The sequence below is a fragment of the Hetaerina americana genome, unplaced genomic scaffold (assembly GCF_022747635.1).
Source record: "Hetaerina americana unplaced genomic scaffold, ioHetAmer1.1.p SCAF_10, whole genome shotgun sequence".
Lineage (NCBI taxonomy): Eukaryota > Metazoa > Arthropoda > Insecta > Odonata > Calopterygidae > Hetaerina > Hetaerina americana.
The window spans coordinates 64361061-64388899 of record NW_027286070.1 but is presented as its reverse complement, the minus strand read 5'-3'; the positions used below and the strand labels follow the sequence as shown (position 1 = coordinate 64388899).

At 34.5% G+C, this 27839-nt stretch overlaps 1 protein-coding gene across 1 annotated transcript; it reads right to left on the bottom strand.

The window, feature by feature from the left end:
- Positions 1-26838, bottom strand: Ero1L (endoplasmic reticulum oxidoreductin-1-like protein). Its single transcript, XM_071598753.1, has 13 exons — positions 26172-26838; positions 25969-26088; positions 24937-25020; positions 22257-22319; positions 19320-19396; positions 18462-18662; positions 13492-13538; positions 12976-13068; positions 7008-7150; positions 4352-4467; positions 2688-2871; positions 1696-1838; positions 1-1599 (listed from the first exon to the last, which is right to left on the bottom strand). Exons 1-13 carry the CDS (start codon positions 26295-26297, stop codon positions 1548-1550), a joined length of 1449 nt encoding a protein of 482 aa, XP_071454854.1. The 5' UTR covers positions 26298-26838; the 3' UTR covers positions 1-1547.
- Positions 26839-27839: the final 1001 nt, after the last annotated feature.

The following is a 27839-nucleotide window of genomic DNA, read 5'->3' as shown; positions in this document are numbered from 1 at the left end:
TCCTTTTCAAAAAAACTTTATATATACCTTCATCCTTCAAAGTATTTAAATGATAACTAATTAGTCAAGAAATTAATTTTGTTTCTCAACATCCTCTTCATGCACAATTCTCCCAATTCATTTGTTTTCAAATACTAATATCATTTCTAGTTCATATTACCAAAAATAAGAAAAAAAGAAAGTGTATCATTGGTAGCATTCATTTTCTCAAAAAATAATAATAACTCAAAAATAGCAGAAAATGTATAAATATGCATAACATGCAGTGCTACAATCACCTGAGAAGTACATTTTAATAAACAGGCAAGAGTAAAGCCACCTCATATTGGTGATCACACAAAACAATGGTCCCAAAAACAACAAATATAATACCATAAATAATTTAAATCAATCACCTGTGAACAACAACAAACTGCCAGCTAAAAACATTTGTCTGGTCACATCATCTTAAATAGATTGTCAATTAAGTAAACTCGAGTAACAATTTTAATGTAACATGATTACACCAACTAATGTATGTAACATAATTACACCGACTAATGTGAATATTTCATTTAAGACAAGAAAATATTAATAAATTGTAATCAAAAGTATGATTCCTTGACCTTTAAATTTTTTTCATTAGTCAAAAACATGATTGAAATGATAAATCGGAACAGTGGTTTCAATATTACACACATTTTGATCACATTAATCTAATAGAAGTCAAGAAAAATCGGAATCAGTATCAATTTTAAGTGCTTTCCAAGAGATCATTTTTGTCAAATAAATATTTTTTTCAGTTTTAATATGGCATTAATCAACATTATCATAACAACCATTACCTTCAAATTTTTCAAATCACAGTTTTATAGAGTCAAGCACCCGATGTTGGTTAGTCACAATAATTGACTCTATGGCCAGTGACTCATGATACATATATATTTTAAGACATGATACATAATGCACATAGCCAACTTGACCTAGATTACGGATCTAAATGTACAATATAGCAGCAGCAATGGTAAGTTAAAACAAACCAGGCTATACCATTCCTGGTAATCACTGTGTTCAAATCTCAAACATGTATCAACAATGAGTCACGACATAGTTGGCTGTCCCATACTCTTTACAGCACCGTATGCTTATACCAGTTTTCACCCAACATAATAATATATTTTTTTACCATTTAAAACAATGGATAAAATTTAAAAAAAATTGATATTGATGTTATCTCAGAATAATCCCACTGTTGATATATCAAAGAAATTGATTGAAACTCAACATGGCTCGGGTAACATGTCAACATAATTCTTTCATGACAAAAACATGAAGTCTCAAAATACACAGGTCTGAGGAACTGCTAAATAAACATGTGATGTGCATTTCTTTTGAGCTATGGCTACGCAAGTAATAAAAGGAACAATGTCATGGAGATGTTAAAATCACTGTACAAAAATGACTGATGTAATTAAACAACAATTAAGAAGCAAAATCTTTTTCCTGATAGATTTTTTAAAAAATGGAGTTTCACTATCTACACATAAATAACTGGAAAAATAGTAATGCTACCTCATCATCTTACGAAATTCTTCAAGCTCATAAATGCTCGTTGATAGCCTGAAAGAAATAGAAATAAAATTTACTCATGAATATTTATATTCAAAGGATTGATAATTTCCATGCACACTTTTCACATCATTAGAATCATCTTACCTTCCAAATGCATTGAACAGTGCCACAATTTCACTTCGTGTGAGTTGGAAGTCCTCAGGAGAGTGACCTGATTCTTTATGCATTACCCTGTCATCTATACGACTAGAAAAGAGTATCTTGAGTGCAGTTCCTAAGCCATGAACCTAAAATACAATTGTAAGAATCCATTTACATTCAGCAATATCTACTTATTACTCATAGAAACTAACAAACTGGGCACATAGCTCTGCATCTTTTTTTACCTTCCAACCATTTAAACCAATAAGGAATTGAAATCACTCCCGTTCCGTGACCCAAAATATAAGAGCTTAAGGATTGGTATGTAATAATTATAAATGTACCAAAAACTCTTAAATAATGCTAAACGTGCAGAACTAAGTCCTTAATACACTGCCCAGAGTTAAATTTCAAGCAGAATCCTAAAAGAACTCAATGCAGGGGTACACATTGATTATTAAGAGATATTTAACCAATGGTATACAAATCATAATAAAATGTAGTCAACTTATTTCATTTTGAACTTATTTTTTATACAAACTTTTATAAAAAAATTTGAATTTATTTAAGACTGAAAAATGTCAAAAAGGCAGAAGAATGATAGGAAGAATCCTCTTAGAGACAGAAAAATGATTGGAAGCGTGTAAGTAGAATGAATTACCAAAGGGATGTTATGATTAGATGGAAGAGAGAAGTTGTTAGTAAAAATGAAAACACAAACTTGATATGTTGTAAAAATTAAAACATAAAATGGGAATAAACGCTCTCATAGAATAAAGTCTCCTGAGAAGATTAATGGAATAGAAGAACAAAAAGAAAATGCTGAGAGAAGAAAATATAAGAAGTAAGAGAAAATGAAGAGGTTATCTGAGAATTGAATGAATGTCAAGAACAAAGAAATGGTTAGATAGATAATTTCCATTGATGCCTCCAAAACAATTAGTAATTAAAATATGTCATTATGTCATTCATGAATAACTATACAACAAGCATACCTGTAGTTTTCCCCAGAGTTTGCACTTGTCACAGCCAACACAGTCCATAATCCTTGAAATGTTACGGAAGTGTTCACGAAATTCAGCTTTCAGTTTGTTGGCCTGATTCTGATCCCAAACACTATTGGCATCACGAGGACTTGTCATGAACATAGAGCTTTCATTGAAATGGTCGGGGAAGGAGCTGAAAAACGGAGTCGCAATTACAACATCAGCTCAAAACAGAGTCACAAAATTACAGACTAAAATGAGAAGGAACACCTTACATGTATGCACATGTATTACAATCATTTAGCTTATTATCCTGCTCCACAAATATTTTTCTGAATATTTTCACTAACGCATATTTTACTCGTAATTCAAAAATTAGATAAAGAGAACATATTTAGTTAACAGTTAAAAGGAGGGTTGTAGAGTGGAAGAAGAACTTTCCTTGTCCAAATAATGGTTAAGAAATTTAATAATTTCATTATAAGCACTATAAGACTGGATTTCATCAAAAATGATCACATCAAAAATCTCATAATATTTAGAGTAATTTATACTTACATTTCACTACAGAAATACTCACACGTACTTTAAAGATTATTATTTGTAGTTTATTTCAAACTTACAACTTTATGACTTCATCAAAGACATTCACAATTTCACATATTGTTTTCCATGTTTTGAAATCCATGTAAAACCAGGGAGCAGACTAAATTGTAGATGAGCTAGATCATATTTATAGCTTAAGTAAGATCTGGTGCTTTCCCGGCGTTTTTTCTTCATGAAGTTTTCTTCGGTCTTCCACCGGGTCAGGGGTTCCATATTAGCGAATTTTTCGATGCCCGACTAATGCATCATCCTCAGGGTAGATGATTGCCACTCTGTATTTGGCCGTCTTATATACTTGCACTCTCGGGTCATGCCACTTGTGATTGGTCCGAAGTGCTTAAGGGATTAAGGGAGTTTGCTGTCGATTTCCAATTCCATTGTGAAGGATATATTGGGGTGCTGGCGATTCATGTGCCGTCGGCCAATATGGAACCCCTGACCCGGTGGAAGACTTCATGATATTCATAGCTAGTAAAATAAATTTCTCAGTAAAAATACTAGTACACACTTTTGATTCTAATACAATTAATGTTAATCAAAGAACTGTCACCATTACTTTAATTCAAATTTGCATTAGGAATCCAGCCCCACTTGAATTTCCACATTCCTTTCCCATATTTTTCCTCCCTTTTTTTCTACCACAACAATTTTTAGTACCGACCTATTTTTTCTTTATTACATTGCAATTTGTACCTAAATATAAACTCAAAATTAGAAAATACAAGAGTGTAGAAGAATTACATTAAATATCCCAATAGAGATCTTTGTCTTCAAGAAGCACACAGTTACAGGTATTATTAAGAGATTTTTGACTACAGATTATTCACAAGATTCCATAAAATAAAATGCTGAATTTTCTCATTTGTTTCTGTCTTGGAAAATGCCCAGACTTTCCCAATAAACGACCACCATGGTTATCATATGATAAAAGTCATTGTGGTGAAGAAACCATGTGGAAAATGATTGTTGCAGTCTGACCGCTTCCTTTTGGGCATGAGCAAGATTTACAATTAATACATAGAAGCCTCCAATGTTTAAGTATACTCCCAGGTCAAAAATTATCTCACCTTATGACTCTAAGGATATCAGCAATGGCTTCTTTAACTGCACTATCTTCTTCTTCTACTCCAGTAAAATAATCTTCATGAAGAAGTAAGGGTGATGCCTTGGCCAACGCGCGAAGCTGTGACACACAACAAAAATACCATAAATGAAAAATTGCTCCTCATTGTGCAAATGATGTAGGTAACCAAATCCTTAAAACTCATATGAAGTAGCACATCATCTCAAACCACTCAAAGTGGCTACTGTTAAAACAGCAACCAATTAAATAACTGACACTTTGATAACATTCATCACAAAAATCTTGACCATCAATGCCACAATTTGACAACAAAATTCAACAGAATGAATCCAATACATACAGAATCATTTACTAGAAGCCACAATTTCAGGAATTCCACGTCATTTTTTTTAACCTTACGCATAAGGTATACTATCCTGATTGTCAAAAGTAATAAACAAGACTTGAGTAGGGAAAAGAGAAACGGTAACAATTTCACTAATCGTAATTTCATGAGTCATTCAATAGTATAATTACATTTACATTGATCCTTCACATTGAAACTCAAAATGATTTTTCCAAAACCCATTTACATACTTACCATAATTAGAAGTTCTATGATATACAATTTACTTAGGAAGTTGGCTGGTTAATTCAAAGGTTGGCATGATAGTTTGGCTTAAGTATAACTAAATTCTTATTAATATGCCACTACTGCACAATTGCTAGTTCAACAAGTCTGCTGACCTATGGTGGTTTTATTGAATTGACTATTCTGGTTCATATTTGACTTCACTTTGACACTTCACTCTGGCTCGTATTTTTACGGTGAATCTGGATTCAAACTCACAAATTGACTGAAGAGATAAATTTCATCAGAACATGCATGATTGTTAGTTTTTTAAATATACATTTTTTAATAATTAAATTAATTTCATAATTATCTTACAACAATTATAAAATGAATTTATTATATTAATTATAATATGAAACAAAAAGATAACCATATCTTTTTGTTTCACAATTTCTGTAGAAATCAAATAAAGTGTCCAGAAAACATGAAATTTGTTTTTCTCTGCAAGCACAATTTTCTAGTGCTAGCAATCAACACTGTCAGATTTCACGTTTTTGTCTATTCACCGTTGACAGTGAGGTGAGCTGGGAATAATAGCCAAAACATACACACAAATATATTATTGGTAATTGAAACAATGTATATGTCTGGAATGACAACAGAAGACGAATGGCCAGAATAAAGCAGATCACAGTGTATAAGTAAATTTCATATGTAGCCAAAATATATTAGCCGAAGTATTTAGTTGACCCATAGCACATATGTTTGTATGCAAAAGTATGCAAGTATATACATTATTTTTTAAATTTTTTATCCAAACAATGTCATAAAAAAACTGAATAAAATGGCACTTAATAAATAATACTTCATACAGTTGTACAGGAATAACAATTGGGCAAATTAAATTTTCTAGATTGCTCAAAATTCATGACGAACACACAGTACTGTCATGAAATTAATATAATTAATGACATTTCCCAAAAAGATGGAAATGAAACAAAAACTAGTTATACTCAGTTTGGTCTGTGGCTTATATTTTTCATTATGCTAGCTCCAATGAACGGGTAAATATGCTGCTATTTTTTTCATTTCTCCAAATAACTTGACAAGGTTATCACTTGAAAACTTGATTTTGCCCATTGTGTCAAATTCTTCTCTCTAAATTTAGTAAGTTTCAATGAAAATTATAATGATTAGACATTATATACTATGAGACAAACTGTCAGATTTCATGTATGAGTATATCTATACATAATGAACAACTAATGTTCACATTTCATTTATTCCAGGAAATTCAGCTCATCAATGCCATATTGATTAGTGATGGGATAAGACGAATTACACAAATGATGATGTTTCACATCTCTTCGGGGCAAAGAATATTACCTTTCAAGGTTACAGAATCAGGATGGTGGCTACAGGCAAAGTTATATTACTGGTAGTGACTCATCACCACTGGCTACCACTACATCACCATTACAGATCACAGTTCTAGGGACTATAACCTGCTTATTTTTTGCGAGCAATATAAGTCAAGTTAGCTCAAAAGTACTCATTTAATAGTAATGTAGCAATAACTATGGCAAATATTAGATAAAAAATATGTCATACATCCTAACATCTTCCAAATTCAATATTTCTCTATTAGATGTCCAATAATAAGAAGTGCCTCCAATATCTCACCATCCACAGTAATGAAATTGCTGAGAATTTTCACACAGCCCCTTGTGTAAGCCCATACAAATATAATTGCAGCAATGATTTATTTCAATTGTGGACCAAGACACTGCAAAGGTCATAAAGACAAGGTGGTTGTCCCAGATTTCAATGTGTACCTGGCCACCTGTGTAAATTGATGTTTTCGGCAAATCATTATGCGGAGCCAGTCTGTGTGAGACATTGGCTTCCCTTGCTAAATTGTGCAAAAATACAAAAAATCTATAAAGTACAATACCTCACACGACTTCTCAAATGGAGTCTATTTCACTATCACTTTTTATCAATTCAATGAACAGAGGCTAAACTGCATAGCATCCCATGAAAAATCTTATTATGCCAAATAATACCAAAAATACACAGTTCTTACCTCAAGCAGGTACACAAAATAAAGGTTACGAAGCCAATGCGGCCCTTCCCCTCCTGTAGTTTCAGGACTAAAGCGGTTTTGAAATTCTGCCAAGTTTGGACCCCAAGTCCCAGCACCTGACTCAAGACCAGGCTGTTGAACACCTGACAAAAGTTATTGAAAATAATTTTTAAAATCATGGCGAGGAAATATAAACATAAATTACTAAGTATGTACTCAGGTCTTTTTTTAAATTAATTTCATTAAACAATTAATATTTCAATTACTGCTTCCAGTGACTGGAATTTTTCAAATTCAAGAGGTACTCAAAATAAAAAAAAGGTTAACTTATAAGAATACAATGGTACTACTTTCACTTTTATATAAATTAACAAAAACTATTTTCTAAAAACACTCTAATCCTGATACACACACATTTGTAATAAAGCCTGTTTTTTACATAAACCATAAACACAGTAATCTAGGTTGGTTTGGTAGGTAATGATATGAGTTCACCTAATACTAAGCCTGCTGACATGTGAAATTCACACACCAGGGTACAGGGGCCAGTACCTTACCCTGTGCCGGTTATGGTTTCCCAGGCAGACCTGGTACTCAAAAAATCACACACAACTTGGGTGGAGCTGAGGGTGCATTCCAGAGGTGTACCCAGGAATTGAACAAGGGGCCTCCAGTCAGTACTCCAACACTCTTCCCCTGGACTGCCGCGACCCCTTTATATTTTGATATATTTATTATATTTTTGAAAAGTTCTAGGGATGGAAGAGAAATAAACAACTTAACTCAGTGAAACTTTTTTATTTTTCAATGTGGTCTCCCTCTATGCTAATGCACTTGGTCCAGCAAAGTTGTAATGTCTTGATCCCAATTCAAAAACTAGATTCCTTTAGGCTTGCAAAATACTTGTCTACTTTGGCTATATGTTCTTTGTTTGAAGAGAATCTCCATCCACCATGGAAAATTTAGAGTTTGGGGAAGAGATAGAAAGCTGATGGAGCCAAATCAGGTGAATAAGGCAGGTGTGGTAACAATTCGTATCTTAGTTCACGTATTTTTGCCAAGGCAACAATACTTGTGCATGGACTAGCCTTGTCTTGATGAAAGACAGCTTTCTTCCTTGCCAAACCTGGCCTTTTTTCAATTATCTTTTGCTTTAGTTAGTCCAGGAGGTTAGTGCAGTATTTTCCAGTAATCATTTTATGTATGGGAAGATAATCTATCCGCAGAATTCCTTTCACATCCCAGAAAACTGAAGCCATCACCTTTCCTGCGGACCACATTGCCTTTGCTTTCTTTGGTGGTGGTGAATCAACATGTTTCCACTGCTTTGACTGCTGTTTTGTCTCTGGGGTATAGTAGTGGACCCAAGGACCCATCTGTGGTCACAAACTGGTGCAGAAAATCTTGTTGGTTGCTCTCAAAATGGGTCAAACATTGTTCGAAAAAATTTCCATTCTGATGTGTTTGTGATCCTGCATCAAGAGCTGCGACATTCATCTGGCAAATAATTTTCTCACGTACAATGCCATCCTTAAAATGTGATACGCCCTTTCAGATGACATCCCGACAAATTCAGCAATTCATCGCATTTCAGACCCTCCGTGACCATTTTATGCCCTTTGCAATCATTTCTGGGGAGGTGTCACCTTTTGGCTGACCACTACAAGGATCATCATCTAAACTGCCCCTACCAAACTTAAAATTGTTTGTTCACTGGGCAACAGTTGAGTATGAAAGAGCAGAGTCCCTCAGAGTGTTTTGAAAGTTGGCATGAATTTCCTTTGCTTTCATACCTTTCTTTACGAAGTATTTAATCACTGCTCGTATCTAATTTTTTTCCATCTTCACAAATCACTTCACGAGAACAACAGAGATGCATCTGTACCACTGATCTCTTCTCATCTACATCTACATAATACGCCGCAAGGGCGTGTGGCGGGGGGTGTTAGGTCACCAACCGTAAAAAGGAAAAATACCACATGCAAAAAAACAACACGGAAAATTACACCCACAGCAGCGTACACACTCATGCAAAAATCCCTTCATCCAATACTCATGCAAACACATATACCGCAAAACAACTAAAAAACTGCACCCCATGATGCAGCACGAAAGCCATCCTACAACACAGAAGCCAGGACACAACAAGCAAGAAATTGAAACACCACATGAAAATGCACCACGAAACACTCTACCCCCAAAGAGTCTCTAAAAGGCAGGGAATGTGACCCAACGTTGCAGGTAGCAGGAATTTGCCCCCGCGGAGAGGGACGAGGGATTGAAAGGGAAACTTAAAAACAGATGAACAGAACATGAATGAGGTCATTCGGAAAGAATGGGTTATTATAGAAAAACACATAAGGTTAGTGGAAGAGCATGCATTTAAATACAACTAATTATTTTTTAGACGCTGAGGGTGGCAAGTGGAATTTTTGCTATCTATAACCCTGCAGTTGCTATCCCGTATTGTCCATGGGAAGAAGGAGTCCTTGAGTCGGCTAGTTCTGGCATCTATTTCCCGAATTTTACATGCATGATCCAAGCGAATAATGTATGTAGGAGTACGAATAATTTGCGAGACCTCGGTGCTGAAACATGCGGATCTAAATTTATTTAATAATTTCAATCTTGCATTGAATCGTCTCTCAGCCAATGATTCCCACCCCAAATCCATGAGCATTTCGGTGACGCTTTGTGTTTTATCGTAGGAATTTTTTACAAAACGGGCTGCCCGGCGTTGAACCTTCTCAATTTCCCGAATGAGACCTTTTTCACTCGGATCCCACACGCTGCATGCGTATTCTAAATGAGGCCTTACAAGAGCGTGGTAACAGCGTTCCTTGACCTTCGAGTCACTTATGCCGACAATGCATCTAATGAATCCCAATTTTTTATATGCTTGACCGCAGACTTTACGTATGTGAATCCCCCAAGTTAAGTCTTTTGTGAATGTGACACCTAGGTATTTTACCGTATCAACTACTGCTAGGTCATCTCCAGCTAATTTGTAAGCAAATCCCGTTGATCTTTTAAAGAAATTTACCACTGAACATTTATTATAATTTAGAGTCAATCCCCTGTAAGAACACCATTTAGTAATGCAATCTAAATCCTGCTCTAGAATAAAACGATCCTCATCCCCAGATATCTCCCGATAAGATCACCGTGTCATCCGCGAACATCCTAATTTTACTTTTCACTTCGCGGTTCAAATCGTTAACAAAAATCAAGAAAAGCAACGGCCCGATCACACTTCCCTGAGGTACCCCCGACGTGACTCAAACGCTGCCGGAACTAGCGCCATCAAGGACTACCCTCTGTTCCCGCTCTGAAAGAAAATCTTTAAGCCAACTTATGGCGCCCTTGTTTATACCCGCGACCTTTAATTTATGAATGAGTTTACCATGTGGGACCTTATCAAATGCCTTTTGAAAATCTAAGAAGATGGCATCCACTTGCCTACCTCTCTCACCAGATACAAGTAAATCATGTGTAAATAATCCTAATTGGGTCTCGCAGGAGCGGGTTATCCTGAATCTGTGTTGATTGTCACTTAAAAAGTTAATATTGTCAAGGTGTCTCATTATTGAACTGACAATTATGTGCTCTAAGATTTTGCAACAGAAGTGAGAGATATAGGTCTGTAATTACTGGGATCCTCCCTGTCACCACCTTTAAAAATAGGCGTTATTTGCGCGGTTTTCCAAATCTTAGGTACTTTGCACTCTGTGAGGGATTTTTTAAATACGAGGGTCATCCGGAAAGTAGTACCCGTTCGTGCCGCATGAAGTGCTGACGACGCGAGTAGCCGCTGGACGAGGTCAGATAGCTTCAGTGGCTTGTCTGCCTTCTCTGAGCCAAGTTGCGTGACGCTAGCATTGCCTGTGTTGTTTCTGTGATTGTTTACAATGTTTAAAAAAATTGAGAACGCCGCCAGTTGTGAAGTGAGGGCAGTGATTAAATTCCTCAATGCAAGAAACGTTCGCCCATGTGATATTCATCGCCAATTAAAGGAGGTGTATGGAGACAATGTAATGGACGAGTCGTCTGTTCGGCGGTGGTGTCGCAACTTCAACATGGGGAGGGGGAACACACACGACGATGAGCGTTCGGGGAGACCGTCTGTCATTACAGACCAACTGGTGAGCTCAGTTGACGAATTCGTGAGGAACGATCGGCGCGTCACAATTGATGACATCTGTGAGCATTTTCCCAATGTTTCTCGAACAATTGTTCATGAAATTGTTAAACACCATCTGCATTATGCAAAAATTTGTGCAAGATGGGTCCCTCGCGTATCTCAATGAGCTGGCGGCGAAGGACTATGCAGCAGGAATACAGAAACTTGTCACACGTTATGACAAATGCCTTAATTTGCTTGGAGATTATGTTGAGAAGTAGTTTAAAGTATCCTCTTTCAAATAAAATTTTTTATGTTTGTTAATATTTACTTTTGTGTCTTTATTTCACGAACGGGTACTACTTTCCGGATGACCCTCGTATAAACTCAAGGTACGGGGCAATGTTTGGAGCTAAATGTTTTATCACCCTAGCTGGTATATTTTCGGGACCCGGGGATTTGTTGGGTTTAATCTCGTTAAGCAATTTTAGAATTCCTTGTTGGTCCACTGTTATTTTTTCCATGGGTGGAGTATGTATTGTTTCTTGGAGATATGCGGTGGCAACATCATTCGAGAAAACGCTTTGGAAGAATGAATTTAGGATGTTAGCTTTACCCTCGCTGTCTGTATGAATTATATTGCTACAATCCCTTAAGCAAGCCACGGTTTGTTTACTCCCATTTACTTCCCTAACATATGACCAGAAAGCTTTGGGGTCAGTGTCCAAGTGCTCGCAAAGTACTTTGCGTTTAAAGTCCAGTAAAGCGCTACGTAATTGTGTTTTGGTTTCAATTTTAGAGGATCTATATGTGTCCCATAATTGTTTATTCTCAGGGGATGATGTGTTCACGCCTGCCCTCTTTACCCTAGAGTGTAGCATTCTCTGCTTTCGAAGGGCTTTTCTAACGTCTTTATTGTACCACCTGGGGTCGCGATTTGCTTTAACGTATTTTATAGGTATGAAATCTACGATTCCTTTTTGCATGATATTGACAAATTCTGTCCAAGTTTCTTCCACGTTGACATGATTTAAGCGGGTTTTGAACTCGGGTAGTGAAGAGTTTAATTGATTGGCAAAAGATTCTAAGTCTGCTTTATGGTAATTATAAATTTTTCTTTTTGGTTTAACAATCATTTTTATTTCTATGTCCAAGTGGACATTAATTGCTTTATGGTCACTCAAGCCCTCATCAGTTGATACACTAATAATACGTTCAGGTGTGTTTGTAAGAAATAGATCCAATATGTTCTTTCCACGGGTGGGCATGCGTACTGCTTGATGGAGGGAGTTTCTTTGAACCAATTTTATCATGGAATTGCAAGATTCGCGATCGCGGGTCCCAGATTTAACGATATTGTTGTCCCAATCTATACCAGGGAGGTTGAAGTCGCCACCAATTATGTTTATGCTGTTAATTTAATTGTTTCTCAGAGCACGGATGCATTATGTGTTTACTCATAAAGGAATACCCATTACTTCACGAGCACCTCGTGCTAGCGCTGACATCTGACGGTGATTCTAAGAATCTTTCAAACCCCTCTCATGTGTGTTTTTTTTCATATACACACACACAGGAGTTCCTTCCTTCTCTTCCTTGAGAAAGGTGGCTTGACCACTGAAAATGTGGGAGTTTATTTCTTTTTTGTATGTTTCTGTGTTTTTGTTTGCTAGCTCTAGCTTGATATACCTGTACATTATACACACACACAAACAATGAAAGTACATTAAAAAATTAATAAATAATAAGTAAGAAAAGTAGGTAATTAGAAGCCCCCAGAAGAACTATGCTTTAGGTGCCTATAACAAACAAACTTATACTGTTTATAGTAAATACTAGGAAACTTACCCGGGAAGAGATATAAAGAACAAAGGTGAATATTTATGCTGCTGTGCAACCCAGATACCGCTCTGTAGAATGCTCTCTTCTCCAAACAAAGACCTGCAAAGGAATCCACTTTAGCATAACATATACATAATAAAATTACAAATAAATCTTAAAATGATTTACATCTTAAAAAAATACAATACTGTACACAGCAAATTAAATTCAATTCAAATTACACTTAATCACAAACATCTTCAATGTTACTTTGCACAATTGCATTATTTATTATCAACCAATTTTTCCTTTTTTTTTCAAGTAAAAGACATGTTGCATGAATTGACACTGGGAAACAAATGAACGATTAAAATACTAACGTAGAAGTTTTCAACAATAATATCACAAGGAAAATTACTGTTTAGCATTTGCAAGGGAGAAATTGATGATATTTTACCCACAATGCACTACAAAGAAGAGTGAAAATTACTATAGTAATTCTACACTGCAGGTAAAATGAAATGTGAAACAAGTTATACAAACCTTCAAGTTTTGATGATTGGATAAATGAACCATAGCTGTTTTTAGGCCTGAAACAGACAATGACAAAGTTGAAACATTAAATAATATAAGCTGTTAAAATAGTATCAACTATGTAAACAGATATATATGCCAGTTTCACTGATACCAATATTAATACTATAATTCAACTAAAGGAAATCACTTGTGGTTTATTTGATTTTATTACTTACAAAATTTGAGCTTTGCTATTAAATAGTATCAAAACAGAACAATTAAATACAAACATGGTACATGAAACGTGTATAGTTAATGCACATATTTAGTTTCGAGCAGCTTTGGATGAAATTATATTCAAAATTACATGCAGATATTCTTTTCGTTTATATCTTTGTTTCACATTAATTGCGCACTGGTTTCAGCTAGTCAATCAGGGTGAATTATATCTCAGAAGCCAAAAAAGCACATACAATGAAATTTATTGGAATGGTTAGATTATCAAACTAATCCTTTTAAACCACTGTTTTAATTATTCATTCGGAAAAGGTGGAGAGTTGGATAATCAGCAGAGAAGCGTACCTTTAAAATATCAACATAATATATTAACACTGATAGAAACAGTTATTGAATATAGGCTGCAATTCTGAATATAACTGAGGATAAGCAAAACACAATTGTTGTGATGCTCTTTCCTATTCAAATAATATATGTTTAGTATATATGAATATTATACACTAGAAGAAAGTGGTAAAATTAAATAAAAGAGAAAAAACACATGAAGAATGAATATGATAACTATCTTTCCCTTTTTTAAAAATCTCTTAAAATGCATACATAGCATCTCATTTTTTTAACAAGTGTGGTAAACGAATGACTTTCGGTCAAACATTTTTCTTCCAAATTCAACCATTCACAGTGGAACCTCCCTTAACAGTAACCTCAGATAGTGAGTCATTCGCATAATGAGCAAAAACATCCTCAACATGAACAACTCGCTCAGCGAGCAACATGTTGCATGATGGGTGACGAGGAGAGGATTCCCAGATTGATTGTGCCAGCTGTTCATGTTTGCATTTAGCACCAGTTCCACTAGCATCATAGTGTTGCTTGTGATTGCACATTTACCCAGGCTTATTTTCAGGCGTGTTATTTGTGACTTTTCGTGCACAGTAATCCAAGTTTGTGCATATAAATTTAAAAATTCCTATATCCAAACCTTTCTAACAGGAAAAATATTGATGCATTTCAATTATTTTGCCAATGAATCAAATTCAATTGTAAGAGAAAGATTGCTGTTTGATTCACTGGCTATGGACCTTTTCAGACAAGCATTTGGAAAAAAATGAAATGAATAAAAATACAAGGCTTGGAGTTTTGTAATGGGAATGATGAAACTACGCATGAAAAGCTTCCTGAATATAAATAACAAAGATTAGGCTTCTGTTACAGTATCGTGGGGATATTTAATGAGTTAGTTTACATAAAGGCCTGGCTATTATTAGAGTATGCTGTACTGAGCCCTAAACTCAGTCCAACTCATACAATTATCAACTTGGAGTAGTATCTTTGATCTTATGATGTTAATTTGTTTTGCTAAATAAATCACAGGATAAAAAATATCACACATAGGTTATAAATATATTATAAGAATATTAATTATAAAATTTTATTGGAGCTCGACACTCAACTAACATCACATATTCCACATGACTTCTCCTACGATTTACTTCTGATTAATAAACTTTTATTGCAGATGTAATTCTAACCTAACATTAATGATTTTGGTGGAAAACTGATAAATACAACTGTAAATACTGCTATAATAATTCAATGGCTAAAGTTCTGATAATAATGATTCCATTATGTGATCATTACATGAAATATGATGAACAATAAAAAACTAACAATAATTTAACATAAAAGAACTTAGAAGTACAAAGTTAAATGCTTACAAAATGCTAATTTAAATAATGAATTGTCATTCATTTTACAAAGAAGACATTATTATAGGGAATATGTGAGTTTAATTCCCTCAGAAGGGAATTAGTTTGCAAATGGAGAGTTGATAACATTTCATAGTGCATTTTAGAATGCACCATAGATAGATAGATATGTGTACAAAATCATTCAAGTCCATATAACAATATTAACTGTGGAGAATTAGCCAATAAAATATTTTGTGATCAGGGCTAGGGAAAAAATATCTACAGCTGATATTCCAATGAATATATATGAACAAGCATTATTTTTTTAAATCTTAGTTAATCAATCTCAGCATTAAATTATACTACCATAGGATATATATAGTTGATTTCACAAATTTTAAAAATTTGGATGAGCCACATTGTCATTTAAGATTAACCAGTGATCCACAATTATCCAATTGACATGAAAAACCCTAGGTACTTACTACCTTTTCATTCGAGATTGAAGTTATTAATTTCTGCAGGTATTATCAAAGTTTTGGAAACATTAACTTAAGGAGTCAAGCTTGAAAGTGCTGGGCTAGGAGATACTGAGCTGTTTTATTTCAGAGGCTGTACATGTTGGAAGACATGTAATAGGAATAAGTGCAATAGTGATGGTTTGATATAAGTGGAATTTGTGCTGTGCCCATGTAATTTCAATGCTGAAACATTAGCAAGCTGGATAAATAATAACTTGAATAAATAAATGTGAATGAATCAGGTTTATCCAAATTGATATATAACCAATTGTGTACCTACTTTGATGGCAAAAATATGTAATTGAATGAAGTGCTTCTTACCTGAAATCAGAGAAAAGAATGTAAAAAAAACCACCATTAGCAAAATCATCTGAGGTAGGATAAATCAGTGATCTGAATTTAACGTTAATGCAGTAAGTTTAAAAGCCGTCAACTTTTGCAGCTTTAACTTATGGTAAACATTTTGATAACCAAAGAAGATGGGAAAAATAAACTGCACTTGCTATATTAATTAAATAATAGTTTTCCTATGGCATAAAATGAATCTCTGGCAATCTTCCATCAGTTTGAACTCAACGACAAATGATCCAGCTTCTCGCTGGGATTGAAACCAATTTAACAAAATTAAAAGTGCCATTGCCTGTAACAATTAAGTTACCTAATGGAAACACCCCAAATAATAATCTAATAGCTATAAAATTCCATATTTGGACCAAAACTTCATGGGAATCACAAGTGCAACGGTTCTTATACCAAAATATAGGGTACTCAGGGCATATAGAAAATCATAATAACATAGCTATCACATAACTTAGACATAATGATTTTGTGATTTCTAGATAGCAAACTTTACACCACTTTCATTGTTTAACTGGTATCTATATGAGTACCTTAAAAAACTTAAAGAGACTGGAAAATACTTGATTCAAAAGCAAAAAAGCAAGGAGACTGGGTAGTTTCAAAGGAAGACACTTGTAAATTGTAGATGAAAATGTGAGTCAATGATGTTATAAAAGGATATGTAACATTTTTACCTGAGGGAAATGTTAGGTTTAACAGCCATGAAAAAAAACATTACCATGATTTTTTCCCAAAGAGATGTGCAATAATTTTTTAAAAATATATCACTGATAAATGCATTCTCCATAATTTAAAAACTACAATTTAAGTCCATACATATTTGCAATTAATTCATTTATGTATAAAATTAAGGAAAAAATACCCTACCAACTTTCATGGATAGAATATTTTTGTATTAATGAGCATAAATTAACCCAATTGTGTTCACATTGGGAACAAAAAAACAAATTGAGCATAACTCAGTAAATGATTTATTCCAAAGATCAAAAAGAGAGGCTAACTTGATAGCAAAGCATCCCTAATTTCAATCTCCACTTGAAATATAATTTTGAGACAGGGTGTCTCATTTATATAGTGTTGTTCTGTTAAAATATTTTAATAAAGACACATTATATACATTAATTTCCTCAAATAATGATAAACCTCTCTGGATGCACCAAACCTCCATGAGTGAAGAATCGAAGAGACAGCAGTAACAGAACAAAACATTCATCAAACCATCACACAGTTCAAACCAAAATTGGTGATAATAGATAGGTCATAGCTTTCCTCATGCTGGGCCTTATAATCACTAAAAATCACATATTAAGGGCAGACAGGCCAGATCTTTTCCCTAAGTCATACATGGTTCCACATAAATTTTTCCTGCGAACATGTCAAATAACTTGAATGTTTTTACATGGAGTTACCAGAAACAATACCCTACATGTAGTTACTTCATAACTTTTCTCTTATAAATGTTGTTCTTGGATTTAATTAGTCAGAAATGGATTATTAATGTTTAGAGCAATGGTAGTAAGATGGGCTATTAATCTCCCCTTTTACTACAATATTTCAACTTTCTAAATAAGATATTTCTCCTTCTTCCTAACCCAATGAACCATGAATGCTAACAGTTTTTCAAGGAATTTTTAGCACAAAACCCAATACGATGCAAACTTAGGTAATGACATAATATAGTACCTGGCATATCTTATCCTAAGCACAGCAGTGAAGCAGATTACCTGAAATAATATATCTTTTGGAGACATTCCTGCTTAGTCTTGACTTTTACATTAACAGAGTCTTACTGCAAAAAGGTGACATTCAGGAAGAGCAATAAAGATCTTGTTATACTAGATATATCTTTTAATAGCATTCATTCATCAAATACTCTTAAGCTCACATTGCCTTGATTTTCAGCCCTTCTGCATGGTTTTTCTCTTATGAAAAAGCAACCACAAAAAATGTAATAATTTAATGCTGTGCATTTAGAGCGATTATCAGAATGTTTCATTTTTTTATGTACAGAGGGGTTTTACAAAGGAAATATCCAGTTGAGACACCTACAAAATCCATAAGTCATCATTTTGAATCAGAAATTAGCTCCACACACATTTTTGTAATAACTTCACCGTAGGAAATATACCTACATGCACATAGCTAAGCATATAATGTCACAATGACATTTTTCCATCTGAACATTTACCTGAAACAGTTCTCCAGATAGATGCTACGCCATATGCGATGAGCTGAATAGCCTCGATATCCAGTGTACCTCTCTGGATTCAGTAAAAGATCAACATACTCAGCTTGCCCAGAAGAGTCTTCTCCATAATGCCGGTCACAAAAATTATCTAAAGCATCATCATGTTCCTTCCATCTTGCGAAATGCTCATAGGATCCTGGGCTGTAGGTTGCAAAGGATTTAAAATAATTAGCAATACGTAAATATTGAAAACATTAGATGGGAGTGTATCATAGACAAAAAGAAAATAATTTCAATTGGATTGAAATTTTATTATTTCTTACTAAAGTTACTCATTTTTCCAAAAGAGTATGTTCGACCAAATTCCCACCTATCCTTTCACTCGCCATAAAATTTAATTATTATAAACAGTTTCATACATTTACACACATTCTGCACCAAATATTTGACTAATACAAGTACTGCATGTAAAATTCTACTACAAAATCAAATATTATTTAGCAGCACATCCAAGTCATACAGAAATGTCTTTGGTCTTCGTTGCTTGCTATAAAAAACTATACAATAAAATAAAACAACTATGGATGGCCACGAGGATGATTGCAAAAGAGTTTTTACTGAATGAATATGCCAAACTTTTGACATTTTAAGGTTATTATTTATTACGTAAGGTTATGGCTATTACATATTATAGATGCAGAGAGACTAATGAAGCACATCCAGTCAAGGCAAATTCCATTTCAACCAAGCAAACATCTCCAAGCTCAATTATACATAATATAAGTGAATAATTCCACACACGTACATTATGAATTTGTATCACTAAATACCATGGAATATATTATATAAAACACTTACCTAATAGTCTTATTCAGATAACCAAGCTCTTTGTCATGATCCTCATCACATCCACTCTCTTGCCCTTCTTCTGAATACTATAAAGGTAAAGGAGAGTCATCAGGAAAGACGTAAATTATACTAATTACTCTAATGGATGTAACAAAAATAGTGAGCGCTAATCAACATGTTAGCCTGATTTAAATGTGTTTTCCTACCAAAAATGGGGATCGGGATGGTGCAATAGCTAACGTACACGCTTCCCACTGAGAGGGCTAAGGTTCGAATCCTGGAGACAAATATTTTTCAGCAGAATTACGATCCCTACTTGAGGCGCTTTGTAAAGAGCACTTTGAGTGAGTACGATGTTCGTCGCATGAGACGTTAAACGTGGACCCCATGGCGCCTTTCCTCATTAACAGTAGGCTAATGCCAACACTGGGTTTCTCTCCACTCCTCCTTTCCCATTCATCCCTAATAGCGCAAATGACCTGAGCTGTCGGTCGCATCCCATAAAAACTACCACTACCTACCAAATCATACTTTTTTATGTTTCTTCCAAGAGCTCATTGTTACATTTTAAGGAACTTGCAGCTGTCATATCCACTCAGCTGGAATCATGTAGGGGATCAAAAGTTATCATTGCACCATAATGAAAACCAGACATGTCACCCAGGCAAGGAAATGTGATGGCTCCATTTTAAATGATGTTACATCAGAAAATGTTAAAATTATAAAGATAGTGGCACATATTTTCAAAAAAATTGGGAGAATTATTCAGGGGGTTCAATATATTCCATAATTGAATTAACAAACACAAAAATCAACACATTAAGAGCAGCAATCAAGATAGGATTCTGAAATGTGGACTGAGAGGGATAGTGTTAAGGGATGATCTGAAATTTTGACCAGGGAGGAAGTAATAAATTTTGCTTTATCAAGACTTTGGTGCAATTATGAAATCTAAAACATGTCATTCCAGGAAGTTGTTAAAGCCATACCTGTCTGAAATTAACTGGAAAATAGAGCAATATAGAGGAAAACTCATGGAAGAAACTATAGGCTCACGTGAAATGGAAGAAGCAGTTTAAGAAGCTAGCACTGATTAAAGAAGAATCAAAGAACTATTTGAATGTCACTGCAGATTACAGATGGTATGCAAATAAAAAAGTAAAGGATAAGCATTTCAAATTAATCCACATTCAGAATAAGGCACCAGTATTAGGGTTCCATCACAAAAAAGGATATCTTAAGTTCATAAAAGATGCCTATACTGTATATGCAAAATATTTAAAATATTATATTCGTGTACACGGCTTCCCTAACAAATTAATTTCGCACAGACTATTAGAGCTAAAGAGAGTTTAACAAATATACACCTGGAGGAAACAACAGTATCTTTTATCTCCTCCATAATCATCTCTCCATCCATAATAGTTTTTGAGAAGGAAGAAGGCTAAGTGCTTCGAAGGAAGAAGGCTTGCCCTTGAGCTTAATAGCTAATACAGTGGTACCTCACTAAATGAGCATAATTTATCCCAAAATCTTACTTGCATCGAAACACATGTTAAGCCAAAAAATTTTTCCAGCAGAAATTAATGAAAAATATGATAATGCATTCCATGCAAAAAAAATTATGCACAATGTTTATTCAACGGAAATTATAAACACATTGTTTAGGATCATAAATCATCTTCTATTGGGAAAGGAAACAACCTTGAATGTAACTCTATCTGTAGAAAATGAGACTGAATCCAAATAATTAGTTTTTATTTATTTATTCAACATTAGTCCGAAAACAGCACATTTTGGCCTTTACATCTGACTGTTTCAATGCAACATTTTCAGAGTGTAAAAATCATTCGCATTGCCAGGGATCCCAGTCAAGGCAAATGATATTTACACTCTGAAAATGTTGCATTAGATTCCATTCAGTGATTTTCTATGGATGATCGCCCTATTGAAACACCAACTCTTTGTCTTTCGCACCAAGTCTGAGATAGGATCTAAAGAAATTATTTGATTGACTGAGCAGCGGAAATGAGCGTAAAGAGTGTAAAAATCATTCGCATTGCCTGGGATCCCAGTCAAGGTGAATGATATTTACACTCTGAAAATGTTGCATTGAAATGCACATTAGCGGATGACTCCGTGAAAAGTTACTGTTGCAGCGTCTCCCACAGTTTCTTTGGAATTTACATCGAACTACTAACAATGGTCACATTTACAAACACCCAAGCCCTAGGTGGAGGAAAACCCACCCAGGTAGGAATCGAACCCGTGACCCTTGGAATGGCAGATGAGGACGTTACCCCGCTACCACTGGGGTCAGCAGTTTATTATTTACAATAACTTCCCAATTCTTTTTTAATAGGAATCCGCCCAGAGACTTTTGTATCAATGCTTCAAAATTTTACACAACCATTGCATAGCCATTCTTGTCGCTCACTTTGAAGCATCAATCTCCATAACTTTGTCCTTATTCTTGAGGATAGTGCAAATTGTTGATGTCAATTGTATGCACAATCAAATCAGCAATCCTCACACTTCATTATCGCTTTTCAATGATTTTACTTTTAATTTCTACGGTTATTTTCATTCCTTTACGTTTGCTGTCATGCAGCTTTTTCTTCAGGAATATTTTTAAAACTATGCACGACATATGACTGAGCTTTGCACATAAAAATCAAAAACAATGTGTCTCAACACAAGTTTGGAAAAAAGTGCTCACTGGCTACACGAAGATGTGAGTGGAACAAATTCTAAACACAAACTGAAGCAGCAGGCACACAATCATTCCAGGAACTCCCCTCTCCTTTTCATGTGTCCTCAAATAATTTTGCTCATTATGTGAATTACTCGCTATGCAAAGTTCCATGTATAATGTTACTAAAAATTAGAAGTGTGTGATGCGGACATTACAGCAGGTAAACTTTTATAGCTACAATTTCTTCCTACCTTGGCAGCTGGATCAAGGAATCGATCATCTATTTCAATCTTGAGGCCAACAGGTATGTCCTCCTAAAACAGACAAAGGAAAGTAAAAGGTAATAAATTTAAAAATAGATTTAAAAAATATAGCGAGGAATACCCCCATGTAAAATACAGAATTAGTAAAGTCACAGAGTTATATTACTATTTCCCCGAGCATTATCACATAAATATGTATTTCAAATGAATGTGACATTAGTAAATTTTAGTATACAGGTCATTTGATTTATGAATCCAATCATGAAATTATTTTGACACTAGTTGTAAGGGGAGAAAGTCAATTGGAAGAAATTAGTGAATCGAATGGATTTAAGGTCTACTCAACAAGAATGCACCTTATGAATTAGTGACTATTATGAGAGCCCACAAAAAAATATGAGGGCCACTTCATATGGAATTGAGAGAACTGGTATCGGGCAGGAGATCAAGGAAATTAAATATAAACAGCCTTTCTTCCTTGAACTATTGGGGAGAAAAGTGATTGAATTTATTTATATATACCCAGCAAGCCACGGCTGGGGTGTGTGGCAGGGGGTGAATACACACTTTAATCCAACCCCGGATATTTTTATCTATGCCATATGCTTCTAGCATAAGTGAGCAAGCTTTAAGTGATAAAAAGCATGTTATAGGGGTTAACATGGATCTATCAAAAGCCTTTGATTCTGTAAAATCTAGCATTCTTTTAACTAAACTAGAACATTATGGTATTAGGGGAGTAGCTCATCATTGGCTTACATCTTTTTTGGAAAATAGGAAACAGTATGTAGAAATTGTCAGAAAAAATGGTGCTACCTACAAATCAAAAATGAAAACTATTAAATATGGTGTTCCACAAGGTTCTGTATTAGGGCCTTTACTTTTCCTGGTGTATGTGAACGACATTGAAAAAGCTATAATCTCTCCAGAGAATAATAACGTGGTGCTCTATGCAGATGACATAAGTCTAATAGCAGGTCATACTAAATCATCTCAATTAGAAATAGACATGTATGCTATGGCGAATTCAGTCGCTCAATGGCTGCATGTAAATAATTTACAACTAAATGCAAGAAAAACAGTTTACTTGGTATTTAGTGATAGAGACCTTCAGTCAAATATTTCTGTAGAAATAGAAAATCAATTGATTTCTGAGTTAGAACATACCACTTTATTGGGTTTAGAAATAGACAACAAGTTAAGCTGGAGGTTTCAAATGGAAAAATGTAGTAAAAAATTATGTTCAGCCCTATTCCTTTTAAAAAATCTTGCCAACTATTGTAATACAGAAGTATTAATCCCAGTATATCATGGTATATTTGAGTCCATAGCTCGATATGGCATTGTCTGCTGGGGGAGTTCAGCACATGGAAACATCAATAGAATACTCACATTTCAAAAACGTGCGTTAAGGGTTATATTTAAACTAAATGCAAGAAAATCCTGCAGGGAGTATTTCAAATGTCACAAAATAATGACCATTCCCAGTATATATATGTATAATGTGATATTGTATGCCTGCACGAAAACACCTTCACTGATCAGAAATAGGGACGTTCACAAGTACGACACCAGGGGCAAGGAAAATCTTCATAATGGCCATTACAGAGTAGCAGTACTAAAAAAAAACCCCAGAAGTTTCAGGAAGACTACTGTTTAATCGGCTTCCTGAAGAGTTAAAACGAATACTCCCCCAAGAAAATAAATTCAAAAAAATGTTAAAACATTTCTTTTTAAATAATGTTTTTTATAGCGTCCAAGAGTACACAGAAAGAGCCAATGTAGGAAATTCAACTTTTTTAAATCCTTAATACTCATATATGTAATGTACATTATTATTCCTAAGAACCTGTATACAATTGATGTAATTGAATTTTTGACGAAGCCCATACAATTATGTATTGTTCTATGGCGAATAAAACTATCTATCTATCTATCTAGCTTTGTGAGTATTTTACCAGGAGGTACTTTGTTGAGGGCTTTCTTAAAATCTAGAAAAATCATGCCCACTAGAAGATTGCTCTCTCCCAAAATAAGAATATCATGAACACAAAGCACACCTTTTGTCTCGCAGGATCTATCTTTATGGAAACTGTGCTGCATTTTCATTAATATTAATTTTTCATTGAATTTGACTGAGCAGAGTCAATGGAGAGCTTAGCAGAAGTTAGCCTTGGAGTCCTAAAGGTAAAATGGCTGAAGGTATGAGTCCTCAGCAGAGTATAGATTCAATTATTGAAAATTAATTTTTACCGCAAAAAGGAAACAATTAAGTATGATGTATTTTAACTTTAGTATGTATGGGCCTTTTGCAGCAATACCTGTAACATATTTCTTTTGCTGCCTCTTTAATGTTCTTTCCACCGCCCAGGCACAGCTAGCATTACAGGTGAGTTATATGGAATACATCCAGTTATGCCATCATTTACAGAAGTATATTTAATAAGAAACATTTATGGATTTCAATTTCACAAAACAATTAAGGTTTGGAAAAAATTGTTAAGGACACATATATTTGTTGCTTCTCTAAACTCGACTAATGACCACCCTTAAGTTTCATTGAATATATTTCAAGGTTGTAACAAGAACTGCATCTTTCTCACTCAAAACTCTGCAATGATGAAAATAAATATTCTAAATGATGCTTAGTATAAAAGAAGTTATTTACCTCAGGACACTTTTCCACATGACAATGACGAATGGCACAGCGACTGTCATCTGACCAAAATGGGCATGGGCGTTTCAAATTCACCTGAAAGAGTTAACGATATGATATTGAAAGTATATCTCTGAGAAAAGAGAGATAGTTACATTACTCATTGCATTATACAGCAGTTGAACATTTTACTTTGTAGAACTGTACCCATGAAACTTCAGCAAAATGCAACTGGGATTGTAGCTAACATTTAGTTTATACCCCATTTAAAAAGTTACTTAAGAAGTTGAAAATTCAATTTCCAAATTCACATTAAATGTAAGTATAACTCTCAATAATTTCTTGTCGCATAATAATTCTGAATGCTTAACGCTCCCGATGTCAAACCTTAACATGCTCATTGAAAAAATATGTTGTTCAGTTTGGACATCTATTAGCATCCATCTCGGTTACCTTATGCGTTTAACTACATATCTACTCTTTTATAACTACAATTATTGGCTAATTTTTAGAACAACATAAATTGAAATTGAACCCCTAATTTTTACCATGTGAAGAGAAGTTTACAGTTTCTAAGAAATATAAGTTAAAAACTACGCTGCTTTAACTCGTTCGATTAGAGGTAAAAGATATACCGGGAAAAGATTAAAAATTATTAGCATGGTCCCTACCAAAGTGTTGTGGGTGCTTGGGTTTAAATAATGTTACAGGGCGAATGCCTCGCGGAAGATAATTCAGGAATTTATACCAAACTTAACTTACTAATTAAATTATTTTTACAAAACTGGGTTTTCACCTGTGTAGACCTCTTGATTACAATATTGCGTCAGGATCAGCAGTTTTTTTTATTTTCTAATAAAACTCAAAAGCAACGATTTTAATTTTCTATGAGGCTATATAATTTAATTTCAAATAATACATTATAAAGTTGGTTTTCATTGTTAAAATCACAGGAAGGCTTTTGAAAACAGCATTAAATGACCAAGTGACTCCCAATTAAAATATTCCACGAATATTATTTATTAATACATACAACACTATTACCTTATAAAATCGAAAGTAGTCCTTCACTAGTAGGCTCCTAATACGAGGGTATATTTTGGCGTTGTTAAAGTGATCAACCGTCTCCGCTTTACAACTACAATCATCTATTTGTCCTTTCAACTATAATTGGAAAAGTAAAATAATTTGACAAATATACAATGGGTACTTAGCATAAATAATGTGTTTAAGTACCATTAACTTACTTTACAGAAACAATGGTCACCACCCTTTTGTTTTGACAAGTTATGAAAACTGCCAACTTGTTGAAACGTCAGCAATACACAAACACTAAACACAGAAAACACCCTCACAAGCGTGTCTTTATCCATTTCTGCTATGGGCCAGAATGCCACTAACAACGTACTTGTGCGAGTCCCTTTATACTACTCTCCAGCCCACACATCACATTACCGTTTGAAAAGAGGAGGGGGAAATGAAAGTTGTTCCCAAAACGTCAACAGCTGACGTGATTACTGGCACTATCTACATTAATGTCCTTAGGTACGTGATTGACCTTCAGACGATAAGTAAATATTGCAACGTGCATTGAATTGTCAGAGCATCTGATGCATTAACTGTGATTCTGAATCTATCCAAATTATATTTATATGCCCGCTCAACATGACATATCACTCAACTATTTCATAAGCATACGTATCTAAATATATAATTTATATATAGATGATTTCACGACCTTACACCGACGGAAATCTTCCAAGAAATCCATTAACTCACTGCGTCACACACGATCAATCATAGTACTATTTAGTAACAAAATACCTAAGTAACATTGTAAACGGTAATCATATTTTCAATGCAAATACACATGTATTTATTATATTTTGCGCTGGGGTTTCCAGAAAGGGGTAAAATAGGTGCGGGAACAAACGACTAACGAAATGTTCCGTGCTACCAACCACGTACTACCTCGACCCTTGCTTCCGCTACTTAAGAAACGTATGACGCTGAGATTGGAGGAAATGTCCTTTACTAAACCGGGAGTCTTAAAAATTTCCGATACAGTGGAAAAGAGATCTGCTGAATATTCGTCATTGCTGACAATCCTCAGAAAGTGTACATGCCGGTTTAATCATGTTCAAATGAATATAAATAAGATTTCACCCCTGAAGAATGTATTTTTTTTAGTAACCACAATAGAAAATAATTGCATCAGGCTCCTAGCATGAAAGCCTACGTAATTCCTTTAGGTGATGGAATATTAAAAAAAAATATTATGTGTGATTCGCTCGCGAGATTTTAAGGTGAAGAAACCCAAACCCTATAATTCAGCCAGTGTTTTTCATTGTATTCTAAAATATTCAGAGGTATTTGGATAATGTAGCTGGATGCTTTACTTATATAATACACTTTAATGATACTGAAATGTGACTGATGATTAATAAAATATTAAGTATTGATTCGAGGGTATTCCTAGTGGGTGCCAGTTGGCTAAACAGCCTGCATAAATGTCTAAAGATTAGACAAGGTGCACAAATTGGCTAAACAATTAGCCTATTCATGCACCTTGTGCAGGTGGCTTCACATGCAGTTGCTGAGGTTGAATAGGAGCGACTACAAAGCTGTGTAGATACCTATAAAACCTGTGTAGCCATGAACATAGTTTTTGTATTCATCATGGTAGACACTTTTTGCAATATTGGAAACACAATTCAATATACTAAATTAATACCTTTGCTACTGTTCTGAATAGACTGTAAAATTATATGAAATGGAAAAACACATACTTTCAATTTGTAACTTTTGATGATGAAATATTTCACTCCTACTTCTTTAATGCTAATTCCTCCTGGTTTTGCTATATCAGTCTTACCATTGGCTTTACACCTTCATACGGTTTGCTCCAGGAAAAT

Bases quoted from the DNA above. Each gene is read 5' to 3' on its own strand.
- Ero1L (XM_071598753.1), bottom strand. From the start codon at position 26,297: ATGGATAAAGACACGCTTGTGAGGGTGTTTTCTGTGTTTAGTGTTTGT. The intron at 7,151-12,975 runs GTAAGTTTCCTA...AACTTTTGTCAG, and splicing joins TTCTTTATATCTCTTCCCGG to GTGTTCAACAGCCTGGTCTT. The intron at 1,600-1,695 runs GTAAGATGATTC...TATTTCTTTCAG, and splicing joins CTGTTCAATGCATTTGGAAG to GCTATCAACGAGCATTTATG.